Below are 20,489 nucleotides of genomic sequence, written 5' to 3'. Positions count from 1 at the left end.
AAGCTGCTTCCACGATTATTTCTTTGGCATATGTTGAGAGAGGCGAGCGCACACACCAGTGCCCGTTACCTAGTAGTTTCTTGTGTTTTGTCAGCGTTCCAAGCGTGTGTACTTTTTCCCCCAAACAAGATTTTCCTAACAGAGACTTGGGCATTCAAATTTGCCCGGGTGTCATAGCGCAGAATGCTACATACATAGCCATCCATGCCAGAGAGTTTTTCCGTTTTCCCCCTTCCAACTAGAGAGAGCGAGAGCGAGTTTGGGGATCATTCCTTGATCGAAGGTGGCGCCGCTGTTTAGACGTATGGACAGCCATCGACGTGGGATCTGTAGGCGATTTGAAGTATGGCACTGGGTACGGTTGCAAGCATGTCGGGTGTAATGGCGCGAATGAATGGGGTCGCCGCCGTCTACCATTCTCGAGATTCCTCTACATACAGTGTCCCACGTCCCGCAAAAGCAAGCATACAAAGGGGCTCTAGAACACTCGATATAATCCATGTCTACCACCCCCCCTCTCGTTCGCGCCGTGTGCCCCCATCTCCATGTTGATTCGCGGATGTTATATATAAATATATGATGCTGCATAACTTCGGGTCCTTTAATAGCCAAGCCCGTAGCCCTTGACGCGCGAGAAGTAAAAGGGCTTGTCGTTCCTGAGATGGAACTCGGCCCAGTCGTTGGTGAGCACGTTGTAGCTCCAAAATCCCTTCCACACCAGCTTGTTATTCTTGGTCGTGTGCCGCGAGCGGGCCGAGCCCGCGGATCGCAGGGACAGGTGCATCGTGTACATGTACCGTGGACCGGCGCCCTCGGTTTCGATGTGCAGGTCCCCAGGGGACATGGTGGGCGTAGGGCTAGCCGACTGGCTTGCGGCTTGACTGTGACTGAGTTTAGTAGATTCGGCGGTGGCTGGGGAGTCAAGGCTCGGGTGACAGAGGCGCCAGCGGCCTCGGAGTGCGTGTTTCATGACGTCTCGGGCAGACGGGGGAGGTGCGGCTGTGTTGGTGTTGGCGCTGGTTCCGCTGCCGCCCGGTGTAGCAGCGGAGGGGCCGGATTCCTTGAGCAGCGCGGGTGCCGAAGAGGTGAAGTTCAACGGATGTGCTGCTTCTTTTCTCCCCGAACGGACGAAGTTGAGATTCTCTGGCGTGAGGTGGTGAACCACCTCAATGGGCTCATTGGTGGTGAGAAGAGATATGCAGGTTCCGTCGCGGAAGAAACGCAGATACCTGTAGTATGTGACGATGTGGACGGGGTTAATCCAGGTGCTTGCTGAGACAGAGGCACCACCCGGCCGAGTATAGTTCACCGTGGAGATGTACACCCCCGTAAAGCGGATGCGCGGATAGTTGTGGAAGATGTCCTGCCAGATGGTGTCTTTTGGGAATGGAGGTTCCGTCACAAGCGAATGGGACGACGAGTCCTCATCTACAAGGTCTTCATCCAGGGCACGGAAAATGATTTCACGGCCCTGCAAGTCGGTGTTGAAGTCATACCGTTGACTGGTGAGGCCAAATTCAGGACCCAGAGCCACACGTTTCCAAACGGCGTTGTCGGTCATGACGTGGTATGCCAGCTTCTTGCAAACCAAAGACAGTCGAACATAAATAGCCGGATCGCGGATGGCTATGTGTTGGAGCAACTCCAACAGCACTTCTGCGGGGAGTTTCTTGATCCCGCACGGCGGCGGACGGTCGCCTTCAATAATGGGCGGAGCGCCTTGAATTTGAGCGTGAGCAAACGAGTCAATCAGTTGAGAAAATGTCAGGTTCTCCGCGGCAGGTTCTTTGAGGGAGTGGTGGGCGGTTGAAGGGACCGTGACAGGGGCATTGGAAGGATTTGGGTTGGACGGCTTTGACTTTGGCTGAGGAAAGTGCTTGTTCTTGTATGATTGATCAACCTTAGCATCGAGCTTGTATGCTTTGCGGTAGAGAGAGAGGCTGTCGCCCAGATTTCCCTGACTCTCCTTTTCGACAGCACGCTCGAAATGTTCCAACGCGCTTGTGGGTTCGGTCTTGGACGAGGCACTCGCGGTGAAGTCGTCGTCGTCCACATTACGAATCATCAGTCCTTCCAGACGATGTTGGACGGCGGTCGAGCTGGTGCCACCCGCCTGATCTGCATCGCTGTAGTGGTCGGAATCATCTTGTTTGATGTCCGCTGCCGGGTGGCGAGTCGGGGGCTTGTTGACGGGTCTGTCGGGTCGGCCATCGCTGGTCCTCGGCTGTCTGTGCTGAGACAACGGAGTAGATTTCTTTTCTTGCTTCCTGGAGCGGGCGCTGACTTCTTCTTTCCACCGTTGGCGAAATTGTTCCAATTCTGAGGTCGGTTCGGCCATTGTCCCACCTTGACGTATGCTGGTGCTGAGAGGGGCCCGGGGAGATCGAGTACCCGGCAATTCAACGGTCTCACCAAGGAACATGGGTGCCCCCAAGGAATACGCCCTCTTGGACAATAGCCAGACACGAGGCTATGATCGGGAAGAGATGTCGTCGATGTCTGTTCGCGGTATACGAGCCGTCATGCACTCGGGAGGCGACGAGTGAGTCAGGGAGTGACCGATGATGTCGACATCCAACTCGCCAAGTACGTACAGTAACTCGTAGCAAAGATGCTTATCTAATGGCCGTGCTATGGCCGACACTAGCGAGGCTAACTGGTCGGCTCGCTTACCCGTTTGGACTCGTGTGTGAACCGCCCGATAACGGCCGAGCATTTCTCGCATTGTCCACTCGGTTCCTCTGACGAACTTTTTGGCTGCAGCTCAATTTCTCATCTACAAACACGCACTCTGGGTCATAATTGCCTCCCTCCCGCCCTTCGCCTTTATATCCTCCGGTTGAACCAGATGCTCCGACTTTGAGATTGATCCTGTAGGAAAGTTTTCTACTCTGGATCGGTCTTCGCTTTCCTAGGCTTCCCAGGCTTCCTAGGCTTGAATGTCCTACTCATTCACTGCGGAACCTGCGCAGTCGCTTGACGAGCATCCCCTCTCGCAACACGCGCTTGGTCACGATGCCCAACAACAATTACAAACAGAGGGACAACGGCATGACCGAGTACCGCTCTCGCAACAGAATACGGCCAACATGTCTGGCTCCAACACTGTCGAGATAACCACCACTCAACGCATGATCTCCGCCACCTGGGGCAGTATCTTGACCTCACTGCTCGGTACGTCATGCTCTCACTCCGACATATCGCCTTCCCTTACTGACTCCTGCAAAGTGACGCCGCTCGATGTTGTGCGTGTGCGGTTACAATCCCAGCAAGCTCCTCCGCCCTCGAATCTCTCCCGGTTCCCCGCATATTCTACCAACTTCAAACACCTTCCGCCCGATCTAGGTGTCAACTCATGTTGTCGAGAAGTGTTTTTTGTTGGAAACAATGGTCAGTTTTGCCTCGCCGGAAATGGCTCCGCACAGGGATCATCAGCACTCACAGCTGAATGTGCCGTGGAAGAAACCCAGCGGAGAACTTTCACCTCCACCCTCGACGGCCTGAAGAAGATTGCCAGGAACGAAGGCTATTCGACGTTATGGCGAGGCCTTTCTCCCACGTTGTTGATGGCGATTCCCGCAAACGTCATATATTTTACAGGCTACGACTGGCTCCGATATCATCATAGCAGTCCGATCAGAAAGATCTCGTCCGACACCTACGCCCCTCTGGTTGCGGGTTCCTTCGCCCGGATAGCAGCTGCGATTGCAGTTTCGCCTATCGAGATGTTCCGAACTCGAATGCAAGCGGTCTCTGGCATGGGCACCGGTGTATTCAAGGAAACTTTACTTGGCCTGCATCGCATGACCCAGACTCAGGGATACACATCCCTTTGGCGTGGGTTGACTCTGACCATGTGGCGAGATGTGCCCTTTTCCGGCATCTACTGGTGGGGATATGAAGCGATCCGAAACAAATTGACTGATGCTCGGCAATTGGCTAAAGGGCAACATGTCGAGTCTGGCAGCTCCTTGACGAGCGGACGCACGGCTCAAGCCCACGAAGACCACACAACCACCTTCATCGACAGTTTCATAGCTGGCGCAGGTTCCGGCGCTGTTGCTGCTTTTGTCACCACCCCCTTCGATGTCGGCAAGACCCGTCAGCAAGTTTATCACCATGCTGGTGACGACGCCCCATCCGTGATAGCAGCACGGGAGGCCGCGAAAGTCGGCAAGCACATTCCGGAGGAGCTGTCGATACCGCGCTTCCTCCACCATATTTTCACCGAGGAAGGTATCAACGGGCTGTTCAAGGGATGGGCGGCGCGATGTTTGAAAGTCGCCCCCGCGTGTGCGATTATGATTAGCAGTTACGAAATGGGCAAGAAGTGGGCGAAGACGGTAAATGAAAAGAAAGAGGAGAGGAAGGCTATAGCTTGATTTTTTCGAGGTCCAGCAAAATCCCCATCTCAGTAAGAAGAAAACCGGCCAAATTGTTTGTTGGTTTCCTGACGGCCACGAGTTACTCCATGTACCAATACCCACCGAGCCGGTTTTCCAGCTTCTAATGTACAGCAATGGGCGCACGGCGTTGGTGGAATTCGTCTTGTTACCTAGAATATTACGAGCTTCTCCACTAAGGAAAGCAATAGAGGCATGACATGCTGAGGACGTATAGTCTCATATCCTACGATTGTCTGTACTTCCCCATGACTGTTCCGCCCGCGGCAGCAGCAGCATTGTCCCGCCTTATTGGAGCTAATATCCGTGAATTGAGCGCTTCAGCCTCAACAAAGTCAAAGCCAAGGGGCACGAAAGGATAGATTCGCTGCGTACAACTCAATATCCCCAAGTCCATATTGTGATACGTATGACCCTTTTGTCAAGTATAATTGGGATTAGACGAGCTCGCAAGATACAGCATTACTCCATATTAACCACTCCTGCCTATGCTATACTATGCTACCCTATGCTCTCCTAGTACACAGTATGTTAGACAATAAGGTATCCGCTCGGCTCCATCAAGTGGCATACACGACCCGCTCAACCTGCTAGAGCTGGCCCATGAATGCAGCCTGGGTGGCCGTCGAAGCAACCATGCCCACACCTTTTTTGGCCAAATCCTGCGCCACATACTTCCTCACGAGGCGGTCGCGTTCTTCCTTCTTGATCTTTGCGTAATCCCTGTCGTTCAGCGGGCAGTGGGGGTCGAAGTCCGGCCCCACGCAGGTATGTGGCATGTCTTTGTCGCGACACCGGTGCCTCCGCTGGTTTAGCCGGCACTTTGGATCCACGCATGTGCAGGGATACCGTGGATCCTCGCACACGTGCGACGCAGACGCGATCGGGCATCTCTTGGTGTAGCAGGGGTGCTCTTGCGGGATGTGGTGATGGTGGTTGTTCCCGTACGTCCTAGGCGGCATGGGTGGGTGAGGGTGAAGGTCATGCTCATCAGGGGGCTGGTCGGGATTCGGAGGATTGGATGGTGGCTGGCTTGGATTTGTTGGTTGATTGGGATTTAGCGGCTGATTTGGATACGATGGCTGATTGGAATTTGGTGGCTGACCGGGGAAAGATGGCTGATTGGGATATTGCGGTTGGTTGGGATAGGGTGGCTGGCAGGGCGGGTTAGCATTGTGGTACAGAGGGGATTTATTGTCCGGGTGGTATGGAGGATCAGAAATTGGCGATTGGATGTCATCATGGTCGTCGGTGGGAGCTTCTGAGCCCGAATCTTCATCCATGTCATGGTCGTGGTTATCCGTAGTCGTCCGGTTATGTGGATGATGCTTCATAGGAGGTGGATGCTTGGGGAAGTGGAACCAAGGTGTGGCAGACGGGTTCGCAGCTGGTGTTTCTCGCACTGTGGGTTCCGGGCAGTGCTTCGGGTCGTGCGACCAGTCTGAAGAATGGTCGTTATGGTAATGCTGATGCTGTTTTCCATGACGATTGCAGCAGTATTTGTAGATCAGATAGGCGATACCCCCTAAGATGAGAAGTCCAACCACACTGCCGACAGTACCCTCAACAATTTGGGGTACGTTGTTGTCGTCTGCCTGGGGACCAACGCCAATCGTGCAGTTCTCTGGTGGCAAGTTAGAGGTGACACCAACGACAAAGATAGATTTCTTCTCAGCATTGTTCGCGGTGACCTTGACGTCGATCATGTCGGTACTGGGGGCAATGACGGAATATCCACTAGAATAGTAAGAATATTCACTTGATTGGCCCTTCGCAAGGGTTTTGCTTCCGGAGACAATTTGAACCGACACGGTGCCGGCATCCACGCTTTGAACATTGAAGGTAAGCTGCTCCTTGGATCGTGCGCTGTAAGTCATGGTTTGTGTCTCTGAGCCTGAGATGAAGTGCGCCGCATCGAGACCTGCCAACAATGTGGTAGTATCTCCGTCAGGGTTGTCATTCTTCGCAAGACCGTTGAGGATGATGCCGTCGATAAAGGTCTTTGAAGCGTTGTAGTTCTGTATCGTGAAATATCTTCCCCCGGAGTCCATAATCGCAGAAAGGACTTCTGGATCCTGAATACTGGAAGGGTCGGCCAAAAATCCAAATGCCACCCGAATACCGAGGCTGGTAGCACGGTTAATTTGATCCACCAGATCTGAAGTACTTGAGTCCTACGGAGAGAGTCAGCATCGTCGTCGCAGGAGTCGTTCAGAAGCCCCGATGTGGCGGATGATCTACAAGAAGCAGTTTGAAAATTAAAGATCGCTAAAGGGGCAAACCAAACAAGGGAAATAAAACACCGACACCAACATACCTGTCCGTCAGTAAAGACTAGGATGCCACTTCGACCGGCGGTGGTGCCAGTACCAGCCGCAGTGAGTTGTGTAATGGCCATTTCCACACCCCCAGCGATGTAGGTGCCGCCATCTTCTCCGATTTGTGTCAGCGCGCTAGCAGCCACACCGGGATCTCCAAGAGGGTAGTCCAGGTAGGCTTCGTCGTCAAAGTTGATGACAGCAACCTTGTCCTGCTTCTGGGTGCTGGTTACCTCGCTCTTGGAAATAAGCCAGTCAAGGACCATTTGTGCGGCGGTGAGGCGATATTGGTAAGGATCTGACTCTTCCATAGAGCCAGAGCTGTCGATTACTAGGGCGATTTTTCGATCGCCATTGTTTGAATTGACACGTAAGTTCGTGCAGACCGAAGTGGAGTCTCGCGGGAGAAGGTAAGCATCGGATATCCTCGTGAAAAGAACGTAGAACGACAAAGATAGAATGATGGGAAACATGGCGAATGCAACGAAGTTGAGGCTTTGAACGAGTTAGCCTTCCCTTACCCAAGTTCACAAGGGTCGCTCGACTCTATATGTTCAAGGAGATTGCCATCGCCTGACCATCAGTCACAAATCAGGCTGGAAAGAGCGACAATTCCGAGTCAATTGGCGGGCACTGTAGATGACCATTTTCGTCGACGCAACCTCCACATAGAAAAGCGACGAGGTACAATAGTCAGGAGAGAGATTGAAGCGATGAAATTGATTCAACTGGGACGAGAAAGCAGAGTCTCGACCAACAATCAATTAGGTGCTATCTGCACACGGCTGGGAACTCGAGGGATGAAGTTCACTTTGCAAGCTCAGTGGCTGAACACTGTAACAAGCTAGTGAACTGTTAAGCATGGCGTTCGTACTGCTGTCTCGTCTTCTCGTGTTGTCTTTGCCACCCTGTAGCCATTCTCAGTCCAGAAGCATCGTTTTTTGGGGGGCGGGAGAAAAGGGGGGATGGCAATGTTGCAGAAACCAGACTTTCCGTTCATGAAGCATCGCACTCCTAGTCTCGGCCGGTCCAGATTTCATTAAGGGAGTCAAAGTTTCCACTATGGAGGTCCTGGGGTGAGTTCAGGTCTTTCCGTCGGGTTTATTTGCCATGTGCTGTCGGCAAGTTTGCTTTAGTCAGTCATAATGTGTGAGCCTCAGCCTTACCAAACCCTAGGCTATGATCTCGCTAGGTGAATGTTTGGTGGCACAAGCGAATTTGTAGCGCGTAAGATGCATCGACATCAGGGGATTTACGCTGGAGGAGGCGCATATCCCTGTTTTCCTCGACTTGGTGTTCCCCGTGTAGGACGTTGATATAGTGGGCAGCCGGTGAGGATGGAATTTTCGAAGTTGACCAGAATGTTGGCCTGGTGGAAATTACACAAGGCAGAGTTTCCCTTGGCGAGCATCCGGATTCGACGGAAGCTGTTGTCGCGAGGGTGGTCAAGGTGGTGAGGCTGAGAGATGTGCCTGGAATGCGTGGGAAAAGATAGTCGCAGAAGCTTTGCCAAGAACCTTGGCATATCCGAGACAGAAGGCGGTCTTGGCGGGGAAGTACCCCTATTCTATTTCTAGACACTATTGGTTCTTTGCACTTCATCCCCTCGTGTTCAATGCAGGAAACGACATGTTCCGAATATATCGGCCGTCTTCATGACCTGCCATCCCAAGATGCGCGCTTTGCAAAGCTCGTATTTCTGCGGTCCTTTGGTGAGACAATTTCCCATTCCGTCCAGGGACAGATTTGTGTATGGTCAAGGACTTTGCAGGACTCGACACTTCTCCTGGCGCTTTATATATAGACTGCGCACCCAGCGGACTCTTCTCTGTTGTTTTAAAGTCCTCAACCCATTATTCTAAACAAAGTCCCAAGTCGCTCATTGAACTCACATTAAATCATTCATTTCTGTCCAAATTGGCGCGAGCGCTTTCGCATTGAAATCCTTCTAGAACTTCTCCTTTGCTAATCAAGTCATCATGTCTTCCGACGAAGGGTACTCTGTGGTCCCCGTGCAGCGAATCTTCTTTCCCCTTAGGATCATACAGATGGTCTTCACCGTTGGTGTTTTTGGGATTGCATGCTACCATCTCTCGCTGTACTCGGGTTACGATGTAAGATACTCAGCCTCGAACAGTCCAAAACACACATCTGACTCATGGCAAGGCTGGCGCTCTTAGTCTCTTCACTTGCCTCGCGAGCATAATCTTTCTGATTTACTGGTTCGTGGCGAACAGCCCAACCAACTCCCACCTCTACAACTACTGGGCATTCTTCGCTGTGGAACTCTTCGTTCTCATCTTTTGGCTCTGCACCTTTGCCCTCGCCGCCGACAAGGTTGCAAAATACGTTCAGCTTTTAAGTTATGACACAAGCTACGATGGATACGACTATTCCAGCACCGATGATACCACTGGCGGGACCACTGGCGGTAACAGCTACTGCTATGATGGCGTCTGTGTCAGCTACAACAAGCGCGACCTTGCCAAGCGCGACACTGTGACTGATCCTTTCTCCGCGACCCTATACACTGCCCTTGCACTCTCGGTGATCAATTTGTGAGTACCCCGTCGCCAATGAACTCACGTGGTGGTGCCCTAACTGAATGCAGCATCTTGTTTGGTGTCACCTTCATCCTATACACCATCAACATGTTCCGGCATCGTGCTGCCCTGTCGAGTGCTAAAGGCAACAACATTGCCATGTACAACGGCCATGGGACGGCTAGCCGGATGGAGAAGGGGGTGGTGATGAACGGACACCAGTGAGTAATAGTGTTTGGACGCAGGAGTCAGTCTCGCGGTATGGTAACGGCATGGCCAATCCAACGCCCTGAAGGGCTTTGATTCGGTCGTCCATGGACTTCTGGAATGTGCTTGTTTACATGTTTATCAAGAAATATTTGTTGAGGAAACTTAGAGAAATGAGGGCAGAAGCAAAGGTTATGTAGTTGACGAAAGGGATCTATCGACGGCCATTATCTGAGCAAGTCAGGGAGTTTAAAGCGGCGTGGTTTGAATGCCAAGGCTGACATCGAGGCGGGAACCGGGCAGCAGGCACCCACCGAGCCACCAGTCGCTTATCGTTCAGATGTACTACTTTTTTACTCCGTACTCTCTTGCTCCTTTTGACTGGTCCTCGTGGACATGACTTTGATATGCAATAATGGGTGTTATACGGACTATAGGGGTCGTGGTGCTAAGTATATCATTTGTTGTCTTCGTCGCGCTCTTTGGTCGACTCCCCGTCTTTAGGTGAGTAACATCCACCTCTGAAGATCTTCCAGCCTCAGCTTCTCACAGGCTGATTGCTTTCAGGAGGACACCTATTGCCTTTCTCCACCGGCTTCTATGGAGGCACATCCCAAATGCCTTCATCAGCGTCGACGAGCATCTCACTGGCCGCCGTGTCACGCGTAGTCTCGCGAGGACGGGCAATTATCTCATGAACGAGAAACATCCTCTTATTCTTGTATGTCTGAGGACTGGGTCTTGAAGAAGAAATGGGGCATGTGCTCACATACCCGTCTAGATCTTCTTTGTCCTCTTGCAAGTTGCCGGCGAATTTCTGTTCATTCCAGCAGCATGGGATCGGCTTTCGATCAATCAAATAGCAGTGTTGCCACCCCTGATCATTGCTCCTTTGGCGTTTCTGTACCTTTGCAATACCACTTCCTCCAACATCACTTCTGAGAATCACCGGTCGGCGATGCTGGCCTATCCCTATGACTTTGCTCTCTTCCACCCGGGCTACTTCTGCTCCACATGTCGATTTGCAAAACCAGCCCGATCCAAGCACTGTTCCATATGTAAAGCCTGCATCCAAAAACAGGACCACCACTGCATCTGGGTCAACAACTGTGTGGGCAGGAACAACTATCTGTGGTTCAATCTCCTGCTAGTCAGCATAGCCGTACTGCTGTTCTATGGCTCTTATCTGGGTTACATCTTGCTCGACCAAAGACTGCAGGACCACCTGGTCCCGCGGGCACTGACGAGGGGCAGTTTTACGGCCAAGCGGTGGAGCACCCGGATGACATGGGGTGAGTATGCACACGCCTGGGCATGGGCCGTGGCCATGGAATGGCGCATCGGGGCGGTCATGATGTTGGCCATGATGTGCATCCCTCTGGCGCTGGGGTTTCTAGCCTACCACATCTATCTCATCTGGGCGGGCATGACCACCAACGAGAGCTCCAAGTGGAGTGATTGGAAAGAAGACATTGCGGACAGGGTAGTCTTCAGGGCGGAGATGGCTCAATTGAGGGAGACGTATCCACCCTTGCCCGAGGACGTCGAGCCTTTGGACAAGGACGTGAAATGGCCGGTTGGCGTGAGGGCGAAGTGGTGGCTCGTGAGGACGAGGGATGGGAAGCAGCCCATGACAAAGGTCTCCAGAAGGGCTGGAAAGCGAGAAGGAGAGGGAGAGGCGGATGGAGAGGTGCGGGACGATCGATGGGAGCGTGTCTCTTCCATCGCACAGATCGAGAACCTGTATGATCTGGGTTTCTGGGATAACCTCTGGGACGGACTCTTCAATCGCGGATGAGACTACATATTTTCAGCATCGGCAAAATGGGAGGCCTGTGCGTAGCGACCATCACTGGTACATGCCGATAGGTATTGTGCTACAAGATGAGCTGAGATACATATGGTATAGTTTCATTGAGGCACCACCCCTTCAGCTTTGTTCATCTCAGACACTGCCTGCTGACAATGTACTCCATCCACACACGTATACGTTGATATTGGTGCCATTGCTCAAGCAAACGACTTCGAAGTTTAACCCCACAAACTTGGCGATCTGACACGTAGAGGATTTGTACTGTGTTCGTCTTTGGTCACTTTCAACCTTTGCGATTCTGATGAGTCAATCAATTGTACGGACCCAGAAATCCTTTTTAAATGTCATTTTCTAAACAATTCTTTTACATGCACATCACTGCGTTCATGTGTGGCGACGCAGTCACGGCTCTGGTTGACCAACCTTCTGCCACCTAATTGATCGTGTGCTGCATCAAAATCATCTTCCCATGAAAGAAATTGGAATCGAATCAGAATGTCAATGATCCCACTGGGCCGCCCTGGCTCTAATACCATCATCACATCTCTGTGACTGACGCCGACCAATCCAGTCCTGTTCAAACACGCGAATCTCGTAAAAGCCCACAATCCGAAGCAACCCCATCGATAACGCTCATTATTACTCTCGTTTCTCACGCATACATACTCTTCGTCTTTCGATGCCTCTCTTCGCGCCCGACCGTCGGTTTCACGGGACTATTTGCCTGACTGCCAGCGTGGTATGTCTCCGTTCGCTGATGACCGACTTTGGGGCGTTGTACTGCGCCCGCTGTCTTCATCTTCTTCTCCCGTCTGAGGACCATTTCCGTCCAGCCTTTGATCGGGCCCAAGCCGCTCTGCACGCCTTTGCCCACGACCTGCGAGAGCGCTTGCATCCACTGCTCTTTCTCTGTGGTCGAATCGGCATAGAAGTCGATGACTTCTCCATTGGCGAAACGAATTCGGAAACCCTCTTCCACAAACATATAGCCTTCTTCCTCTTCAGCAAATCCACTCTTTCGGCGCCCTCCACCCTTTGTCGAAGTCTCCTTCTGCATGAGGGCGGTCTTGTCGTCGATGAGACGCGTAGCTTTCGCAAGGTTGATGGTTGCTCGCGGTTGAAGAGTTGTTTCGTGAAAGGCCGTTAGCTTGGTTCCGGCAAGCTTGAAAAATCGTCGTCGCCAGTACTGAATTCGTCAGCACAATTTCGTCTAAATTCATCCACTTGCATCCACTCACCGGACAATCTCCTCCCTGCTGGCTCAGATAGCCCTCAAATTCCTTGATATTTGCTTGTTGCACCAGGCGTTCTTCGGCTTCTCGCAGTGCGCGCACCGCACCATTCATACTCTTTGGCATATCATCGTCCTTTGCTCCTTTCGGTTTCGGCACATACAACAACTGCAGTTCCAATTTGCCAATCTCATATGGCGGACGACGTTGAAGTTGAGTCACGCTCTTCTTGCTTCTCGAGCTACCCACGCTGACCTCTTCCATTGCCCACTCGTTGAAGCAGGTGATGTCTACCGTATACGGCCGGCCATATGCTTGCTTTTCATGCTCGCTGAGCGAAACGTAGGCTCGAGCAAATGAACCGTCCTTTGCGACGAGACCTTGAACCAGTTCGTATGCTGAAGGTGGTGTCACTGGCCTTCTGACGACCTGGGCTTCTTGCTGGGCCCTGACTTCCGACTCTTTCTTCTTCTTGGGTGAACCGAACAACCTGCCGAAAGCTCCTTGCTTCTTAGGCGATGCAGGCGGCTTTGAAGGAGATTGTGGTCGTTCAACTTTTGGTTCTTCCAATTTCATCTGCAAAGTGAGTTGAAATTCGAGCTCATTGAGGACAATCAGCTCAAATTCCTGACCAATTGGTGCGCTTCGAGCAAAGTCGAGCCAGGCAGTCGTGACGCAGTGCATTCCGTTGTCCAGCGTCAGAGCAAAGTAAGTGCGTTCATCTGTCTGTGATCAGCCTGAGCTTACTGAAAGACCGCGAAATCCCTTACGTTGGGGAAATGGCATCTGCAAGTCCTTAACACCGACCACCTTGACAAAAAGTCGGCCACGTTCAGCACCATCCTCCCACTCCTCTTCTTCTCCAATCTCGTCTTCAGCAACAGCATCAAGGCCCTCTTGAGCGTTGCTTGCTTGTCCCGGTAGGGGCGGTACAGGACCCTCGACTGGCTTCCGTTTACTGAGAGCCTTCTCTCCACCAACTCGAATGCTCTTCCGCCTGATCTTACCATTCCATGGTTCCGCAGTCCAAGTGGGCTGACTCGTCTTGCGAGGTGAAGTATGGACTTGGTTGGCCTCCGTTGGAACACCGAGCAGACCGTCCTCAGTTGACGTCGGAGGCTCGGGGGATCTGCATTCATCCTGGGATACATATTCACTTGCAACGACAATTTTGGTGTTCTGTCGCATCAGGTAGCCTCTCTGTCGGTGGGCATCTCGATTAGCAAATGACTCTTCATCAGTAGACTTATCTGGAGAAACAGCAAGATGTGCTCCTGGCAAGGGACAGACCCCACGAGTTTTGCAGAGAGCTGGGACGTTTTCCATGGGATTACCTCCTTTCCACTCCTTCACTTCCGGGAGCTGACTGGAGGGAAATCGTCCGTTGAAAGGGTAATAAAGACGTTGCAATGAGAGTTCAAACTCTACCTTCTGGGCTTCCACCACACGATCAAATTCCTTCTCGAGGCCCAATCCAAGGCCATCGTCCAAGCCTGTATGTGGAATATCCAAACGGACTAGGCTGCTAACTCGCTTCTTCTCTCCTGCTTTGCTGTCGATCTCGGGTATCTTCTCATCACTTGCTTCTGCGTTAGTGGAATTATCCTTCGCTACCTTGGTGCTGACATCGAACTCGGCGGAGATGGGAGAGGAGGGGGAGGGTTCCTTCTCGTGAATCAAAACCGACCCGGTGTCGGAGGGACTAATCGAACGGTCACTTTCCACTTGCTCAGCCAGCACATCCTCTTTTACGTCACAGTCGACGTTCTTAGGAGGACTTGCACCTGAAACAGGATGTCTGACTACGGAATCAGGTGTGGCCGGCGTAGCTTGCTCTGGGATGAATGTCGATGTACTTTGAAATGGTTTTACCTGGACCTCTGGAGTGTATGGGCGTTGAATTGACTGACGAAGGGCAGCGAGGTCGGGTAGTGCACTGGGCGGCGCACCACCGTTGGCTGCTCTCATACTATCCTCCTTGTTGCTCAAGTAGGAGGCAAGGCCAATATCGAAAGTGCTCGTCTTGCCAAAGTCGGCAAAATCTGGCAAAGATACGCGCTCGGATATCGTCGGCTTTGAGTTCAATTCTCGAGCAGGACTCTGTGCTTTTGGGGTGTCTTCTCCTTCGTCCGTCATCTGCGGGGCAAAAGATGCAAGGGATGGCTGTGAATACTGGCTGGTGAGGTCATCATCGTGGTTTGTGCTCACGTCTGAGTCTGAGACAGTACGCCGACTATACATATCCGGTATGGAGTACAGATCAGGCTCTTCGTCATCCTCCATCTTGATACGGGGCTGTGTGGGATCTTCCAATGAGGGTATTGGAACGTCAGGGTCGAGAGTGGAGAGATCCCGCTGTCGAGAAGCATCTAGAATATCTTCGCTGCTCTCTCGACTGTCGATACCAACGCGACCGCGCAGGCCTTCAAGGATCGACGCTCTAGAAAGCTGTGGGGTTGAGTTTCTGGACTCAGACAGGACGGGTGGTAAATCGCAACTGTCAACAAATGAGTCTTCAACACTGCTGCTTCGAAGAGGACCAGGGTCTTTAGCACCCATTCGCCTCATCCGGCGTTCTCTTTCCTGTTCTTGAAGTGCCATCAATCTCAATCTATCCTCCGCTGAAAGGGTGCTCCCAGTCCCGATTTTTTGGATGTCTGCTTTTGAAATGGTAGCAGGTAACGGGGGATTTGGAAGAGATCGCGACGCAACGCTCATACGCTCAAAGGCGCCAGACAAACTGTCAGACCTCGACTTCGCTTGTGACCCAATCATGGGCGGAAGCGGTGGGAGAGGACGAGACTGTCCGTTCGAATCGACTGAGCTTGCGCTACTTTGATGAGGGCGGAAAGATGGCATGCTTGGTTGCGCGGTTGGAGCGGGACTGCCACAATCATCTTCAAAAACATCCTCTTCATGACGCGATAGTTCGGTGTTGGCGCTCTCCGGCCTCATGAAGCGCCAGTCCTCGGGCAGGACGACTGGTGTCTTCTCGGTGTCCTCAAGGGATGCGTCAAAGCTATCGTCATGGTCCATTGACGAACCTCTCTCAAAACTTGCCTCCCCGTCCTCTTCTACTTCATCGTCCGTGGAGTCATAGCTACCCTCACGAGATCCGGACGCGATCGAAGAAGGAGCAGGGGTGGTCATCTCATACTCATTGATTTGTGGAGGCGCTTGGTCAAACGTAACGCTCTTTTGATGACGATGCAGCCCACGGCCCACGGGTAATTGTCTGTCTCTGAAATCTTCATCGTCTTCCCAAATGCCAGTTTCTGGGTTGAAGCCACTGCTTCTGAACGCCGCTCCTGTCTTCTTTGATAGTGATGATTTGGCAGGCGAGCCATTCAGTCGACTTGGTGAGAGGGGTGTAACAGGGTTTGTTGTGCTCTTGGAGTCATCTTCTTGGTGCTTCTCTTGTGATTGAGCCGACGATGCGTTGTCTAGTGGTGCAACATTTTCTTTCCGCCCGCCATCCAAACTACGGACTGGTGATGAGCGTCGTGGAAGCTGCAGGCTCTGAGGGCGACCGTCAAGGATAGTCGGACGCGAAGGATCATAGTGACTACTTTGTTCGAGGGCAAACATGCTGCTGTTTTTGACTCTTGAAGCCTTCTTGAGGTTCTCAATGGACGAACGCTTCTTTGGGGAGGAGGCAGGAGGAGTCTCTGTGTTTTCTCTGGCAGGAGAATTGGGATCCCGGCCCTGCCAGAACAGACGCGGTGAACTCGTGGAAAAGGGCGAAGAACCGACTGGAGAGTTCTCGCTACCGAACAGCTTACCCTGCGAACATGTTGGTTTAGTGTTGGCGCGAGGGCTTGGAAAGCACACCTTTGACTGAGGAAAACTTGGAGAGTTTCTGCGAATTGCCATAGGACTCAGCTCGGACAGAGGACGATGGGTTACCCGTGGCAGCTTGGATGGCGAAGTACTCAGCCCATTGCCACCGCCCTTCTGGATGCGCAAGGGTGGAACCTGCAATTAATGGTGAGCAAGTCGAGGTCAACATCAACAATTCTGTCTTTACCTCGGAAGCCATAGCTTAGGGCGAAGAAGCTCGACAATGGCTTTGTGTATGTAGCAGACGTCGAGCTCAGACCATGAATTGCGGAGCAATTGGCTGGAATGTGAAATGAGGAATCGATGGGCGGCGCGCGAAGCTGGAAAGAATGACAGAATGTCTGAGCTGAGTCTGACGAGGCAGACCAGCTGCAGGTGTGTAGAAACGAGAGCAACAGCTCCGGTAGCAATAGGAGTGTGAAATACAGTTGACTGCTCAACTGCGACCACAATCGAGGCCGCTCTTGAGGGAGGGTAGTCAGCAGAAAGAGGTCTCGTTGAGTGTTAATATTGATCAGTGAACGCTGTTGGGCGTTACAAGTGAAACTTAAGTGGCCCCCGCGGTGCCTTTACTGGGGAACAATAACAAAGCCCGCTACACTAAACGTTGCCAGGCAACCGACGTGGTGGCTGAGGTCCACCCCGAGACAATCCCTGCTCCCTGGCGAGCTGGTCAGTGCTTGGTCAGTGGCACCAGCGGCACCCGACTTGCCAGGGGTGCGATCGCCTACGAGAACTCCATACAGTGAACCGCGAACACGCGCAGCGCAGGAAAAAAAAAGTTCAATATCGCAACGACTTGTCCCGTGCATCGTCCCCTTCTGATTATCCATCCTCAACATAGCTGCTCATGCCGTCTTCTGCTGCCGTCTGCCCGGCTTGCCAATTTCGAGCTCTCATTTCTTCGCTAAGGCCACCAACGCGACAATGGCAGGCCCAGAGAACCATGGCTTCGGCCATGCGGCAGCGCAGAAAACCTTCCAGAATGACCCTTACCCAAGATGTTGGCAAGACGGACACGGGCAGAAGAGCAACCAAGAGGGACATAGCAGGCCCTTTTGCAGCAATGAATCAAACAGTGGCACGTCTACCCGTCGCCAGGCGACCTCGGGCAATCCCGTCGCGGGTCAGAATGGCCCTCAGGTCCCGGATCAAGGAGCGGGCAACGGTAACCCAGCTGCAACCGAAGACTATATCGCCTGCTGGTGAACATGGCGATCGGGCTGTTGCGTCTATCTCGTCTAAGGAAAAGGAGAAAAAGGACAAAGACGAACGACCACTGTTCCACGCATTGAAAATGCAGCAGATCCTTACTCCTCTGTCTTACGGACAACGGACCAAATTGAAGCAGCAAATGGAGAAGATCGTTTCTTTTGAAGAGCTCGGATTGATGCCGTCAGTTGTCGACTCCATCTATACCCAAGTCCTGCCACATCTGACAGAGTATACACCCACTCCGATACAGAAATTGGCCATTCCTGCACTCCTAAGCAGAAAGGGCGAGTTTCAGAAACAGAAGCATGTAGATGCAGATGGCAATCCTGCCCCAAACAAATACAAATCTTTCCTTCTCGCCGCCGAGACCGGTTCAGGAAAGACACTGGCCTATCTGTTACCTGTCATCAACGCTGTCAAACAACAAGAAGAGGTCGATCGCAACGCAGAGCTGGAGCGGGAGGGCCGAGCTACCAAAGAAAGAGAAGAGCGAGAAGAAAACCGCGTTTTTGAAGCAGAACCCTCCGAAACCGATGAATCCCCGCCGAACCAGTCAATGGGCCGACCCAGAGCTCTTATTCTCCTCCCCTCTTCCGAACTCGTCGCACAGGTCACAAAAGTTGTCAAAGTCATCAGCCACACAGTGAAATACCGCTCTGCGGGCATTTCGTCCTCGAACACACCAACGGTTATCCGTAACCGTCTCTTCAACCCCAATGGGATTGATATCCTCGTTTCCTCTCCTCATTTGATCGCTAGTATCGCAAAAAAGGAGCCAAATATCCTCTCGCGCATTCAATATCTGGTCATAGACGAGGCCGACTCGCTCTTCGATCGATCCTTCAGCGAAACAACTTGTGAAATAATCGATCGTGCGGCACCTTCGTTAAAGCAGCTGATCCTCTGCTCTGCCACCATCCCAAACAGTCTGGACAGGTTCATCGACAAGAGGTTCCCCGATTGTAGACGTATCGTTACACCAAAGCTACACACAATCCCGCGCCGAGTACAGTTGGGTGCTGTGGATATCGACAAGGATCCCTATCGTGGCAGTCGCGACTTGGCGTGCGCGGACGTGATTTGGACATTAGGAAAGGCTGTACACGAAGACCTGAATCCCAAAAACACGGTGAAACATATCCTCGTCTTCGTCAACGAGCGTGAAAAGGCGGAAGAAGTTGCTCGGTTTCTAGTATCAAAGGGGATCGAAGCCGTCGCATTGACGAGAGATACTACGGAACAGCGTCAGGCTGAAATCCTCGCAACATTCACCTCGGTCGATCGTGTTGAAGGCTCTTCTAAACCGTCCCCTTCTCCACCCGCGGCTTCAAAGAAACTCTTCAAAGACTTTGTTCCCTTCGACCGTTCCTCCACTCCTTCTACCTCTGGGTCATCTCCCACCCAAACGCCTCGACCAACGAGGCATCTCCCGGATGTCAAGGTTCTCGTGACCACCGACCTCGGTTCCCGCGGCGTCGACACTCTCGCGGTCCGGCACGTGGTGTTGTACGACGTCCCGCATACGACAGTAGACTTTGTCCATCGATTGGGACGCATGGGCAGGATGAATCGGCGAGGAAGGGGGATTGTACTGATGGGAGGCAAGGATCGAAAGGACGTGATTAGGGAGGTCAGGGAAGCTATGTTTCGGGGGCAAGCTCTAATCTAATATCGTCCGAACTATCAAGAAGATGTGTGAGATTTCGAAATCCAATGTAAAATACACTGATGTTCTTGATATACAAAGAGAATGTTCTCACCTGAAAGATATATATCGGAACTGTTCGCTCATGCTGGCGGCAGACCAAGTGCAAAATTCTAGTCACAGCTTGTACCCAGTCCAAGCAGAATCGAAAGAGACGTCTATACCATTTTGTGACGCGAACAAGCAGCAATGCTCATTAGGGATGCTGAGCAGTCGTGATCTACGTGCTTTTAGTTCCGATGGAATTTACGGTGTATGGACCTCGCGTGGATGGACGTTACAAGGGCGAATTCTTGCACCAAGAATACTTCATTTTAGAAAATCCCAAGGACATTGGGAGTGTCCAACTACTCTCGGGTGGGGGAGGACAGACTTTAGATGCGCCTTCTATACACCGTCCATCCTGGATGATGCAAGAGACGCAATGATAGCATTAAATCTGGGAGATACACTTTCCACCTCCACACGACTTACAGCTGGGACCCCTCGAACAACAGGAGGAGAAAAGAGGAACAAGAAAAACAAGGCAATGACAAAGAGGATAAAATCTCACAATGAGAGACGGCACATACCTTCAAATGCGCATTGTCCAACACGTTATTTTTCTCAAGTAGATAGCCAACTCCAAGTAAATCACCCCTAAGTCTACACACCAAGCACTTTGTGCTCTATGCATACTCGTTCAAACCAGCCGATGGTCTGCCAAGGCGATTCGCAGGCACTTAGAGAATCGCAGTGGTGATTCCCACAATTTCTCGACAATGTATGGAATCAGATCCTGTTTCTTTGTGTTAGTTTTGCAGTACTTCAGGGCGAGCGGGCGTCCTCAGTCTCCTGAAGGCTTTGTCTTTGCTGAAAATGGTGCTGTTTCATCATCTGTCGCTGCCATTCTCCTCGTCAATGCTGATATGGGAGGAAAGGTACCTGGTGCCTAGAACTGCAAGACGGTACTCAGCGTTTGCATTCAGGTGGTTATGGGTGAGGTAAGTCATCTTTCGACGTCTGCGTCGACCAGTTTTTCATAAGTTTTTCTTCGGTAAGCGGCACGCGTACTGGCCCGTTTGGAGATCGGTTCATGTGGACTTCAGACTGGCAAAGATACAAAATTCGCAATGGTGGAAATTCGATCTCTTTCCTCGTGCACATCTCAGATCGCCTTATCTCAATTCTCAGTTCATATACGACTCAGACCTTTTCGAAGAAAATTATTAAA

The 20,489-nt window shown here is 52.0% G+C and overlaps 7 protein-coding genes across 7 annotated transcripts; 4 read left to right on the top strand and 3 right to left on the bottom strand.

Annotated features, from left to right (window-relative positions):
• Positions 1 to 601: 601 nt before the first annotated feature.
• On the bottom strand, positions 602 to 2,338 carry Z519_03127 (uncharacterized protein; the record flags this gene model as incomplete). The annotated part of the gene is made up of 1 exon (XM_016760880.1): positions 602 to 2,338. One exon carries the CDS (start codon positions 2,336 to 2,338, stop codon positions 602 to 604), a length of 1,737 nt encoding a protein of 578 aa, XP_016622730.1.
• Positions 2,339 to 3,089: 751 nt separating this feature from the next.
• On the top strand, positions 3,090 to 4,382 carry Z519_03126 (uncharacterized protein; the record flags this gene model as incomplete). The annotated part of the gene is made up of 2 exons (XM_016760879.1): positions 3,090 to 3,174; positions 3,229 to 4,382. The coding sequence occupies 2 exons, from the start codon at positions 3,090 to 3,092 to the stop codon at positions 4,380 to 4,382; spliced, it is 1,239 nt and encodes a 412-aa protein (XP_016622729.1).
• A 611-nt stretch (positions 4,383 to 4,993) lies between these two features.
• Z519_03125 (uncharacterized protein) lies at positions 4,994 to 7,194 on the bottom strand (the record flags this gene model as incomplete). Its single annotated transcript, XM_016760878.1, has 2 exons — positions 4,994 to 6,577; positions 6,721 to 7,194. The coding sequence occupies 2 exons, from the start codon at positions 7,192 to 7,194 to the stop codon at positions 4,994 to 4,996; spliced, it is 2,058 nt and encodes a 685-aa protein (XP_016622728.1).
• Positions 7,195 to 8,700: 1,506 nt separating this feature from the next.
• Positions 8,701 to 9,489, top strand: Z519_03124 (uncharacterized protein; the record flags this gene model as incomplete). The annotated part of the gene is made up of 3 exons (XM_016760877.1): positions 8,701 to 8,835; positions 8,888 to 9,279; positions 9,333 to 9,489. 3 exons carry the CDS (start codon positions 8,701 to 8,703, stop codon positions 9,487 to 9,489), a joined length of 684 nt encoding a protein of 227 aa, XP_016622727.1.
• A 397-nt stretch (positions 9,490 to 9,886) lies between these two features.
• On the top strand, positions 9,887 to 11,269 carry Z519_03123 (uncharacterized protein; the record flags this gene model as incomplete). The annotated part of the gene is made up of 3 exons (XM_016760876.1): positions 9,887 to 9,975; positions 10,039 to 10,192; positions 10,253 to 11,269. 3 exons carry the CDS (start codon positions 9,887 to 9,889, stop codon positions 11,267 to 11,269), a joined length of 1,260 nt encoding a protein of 419 aa, XP_016622726.1.
• A 667-nt stretch (positions 11,270 to 11,936) lies between these two features.
• Positions 11,937 to 16,555, bottom strand: Z519_03122 (uncharacterized protein; the record flags this gene model as incomplete). The annotated part of the gene is made up of 4 exons (XM_016760875.1): positions 11,937 to 12,470; positions 12,523 to 13,238; positions 13,287 to 16,299; positions 16,346 to 16,555. The coding sequence occupies 4 exons, from the start codon at positions 16,553 to 16,555 to the stop codon at positions 11,937 to 11,939; spliced, it is 4,473 nt and encodes a 1,490-aa protein (XP_016622725.1).
• Positions 16,556 to 17,302: 747 nt separating this feature from the next.
• Z519_03121 (uncharacterized protein) lies at positions 17,303 to 19,240 on the top strand (the record flags this gene model as incomplete). The annotated part of the gene is made up of 1 exon (XM_016760874.1): positions 17,303 to 19,240. One exon carries the CDS (start codon positions 17,303 to 17,305, stop codon positions 19,238 to 19,240), a length of 1,938 nt encoding a protein of 645 aa, XP_016622724.1.
• Between the last annotated feature and the right edge of the window lie 1,249 nt (positions 19,241 to 20,489).

The sequence above is a fragment of the Cladophialophora bantiana genome (genome assembly GCF_000835475.1).
Source record: "Cladophialophora bantiana CBS 173.52 unplaced genomic scaffold supercont1.4, whole genome shotgun sequence".
NCBI lineage: Eukaryota > Fungi > Ascomycota > Eurotiomycetes > Chaetothyriales > Herpotrichiellaceae > Cladophialophora > Cladophialophora bantiana.
Note: the sequence above shows the minus strand (reverse complement) of the source record. Positions and strands in the feature narration are given on the sequence as shown.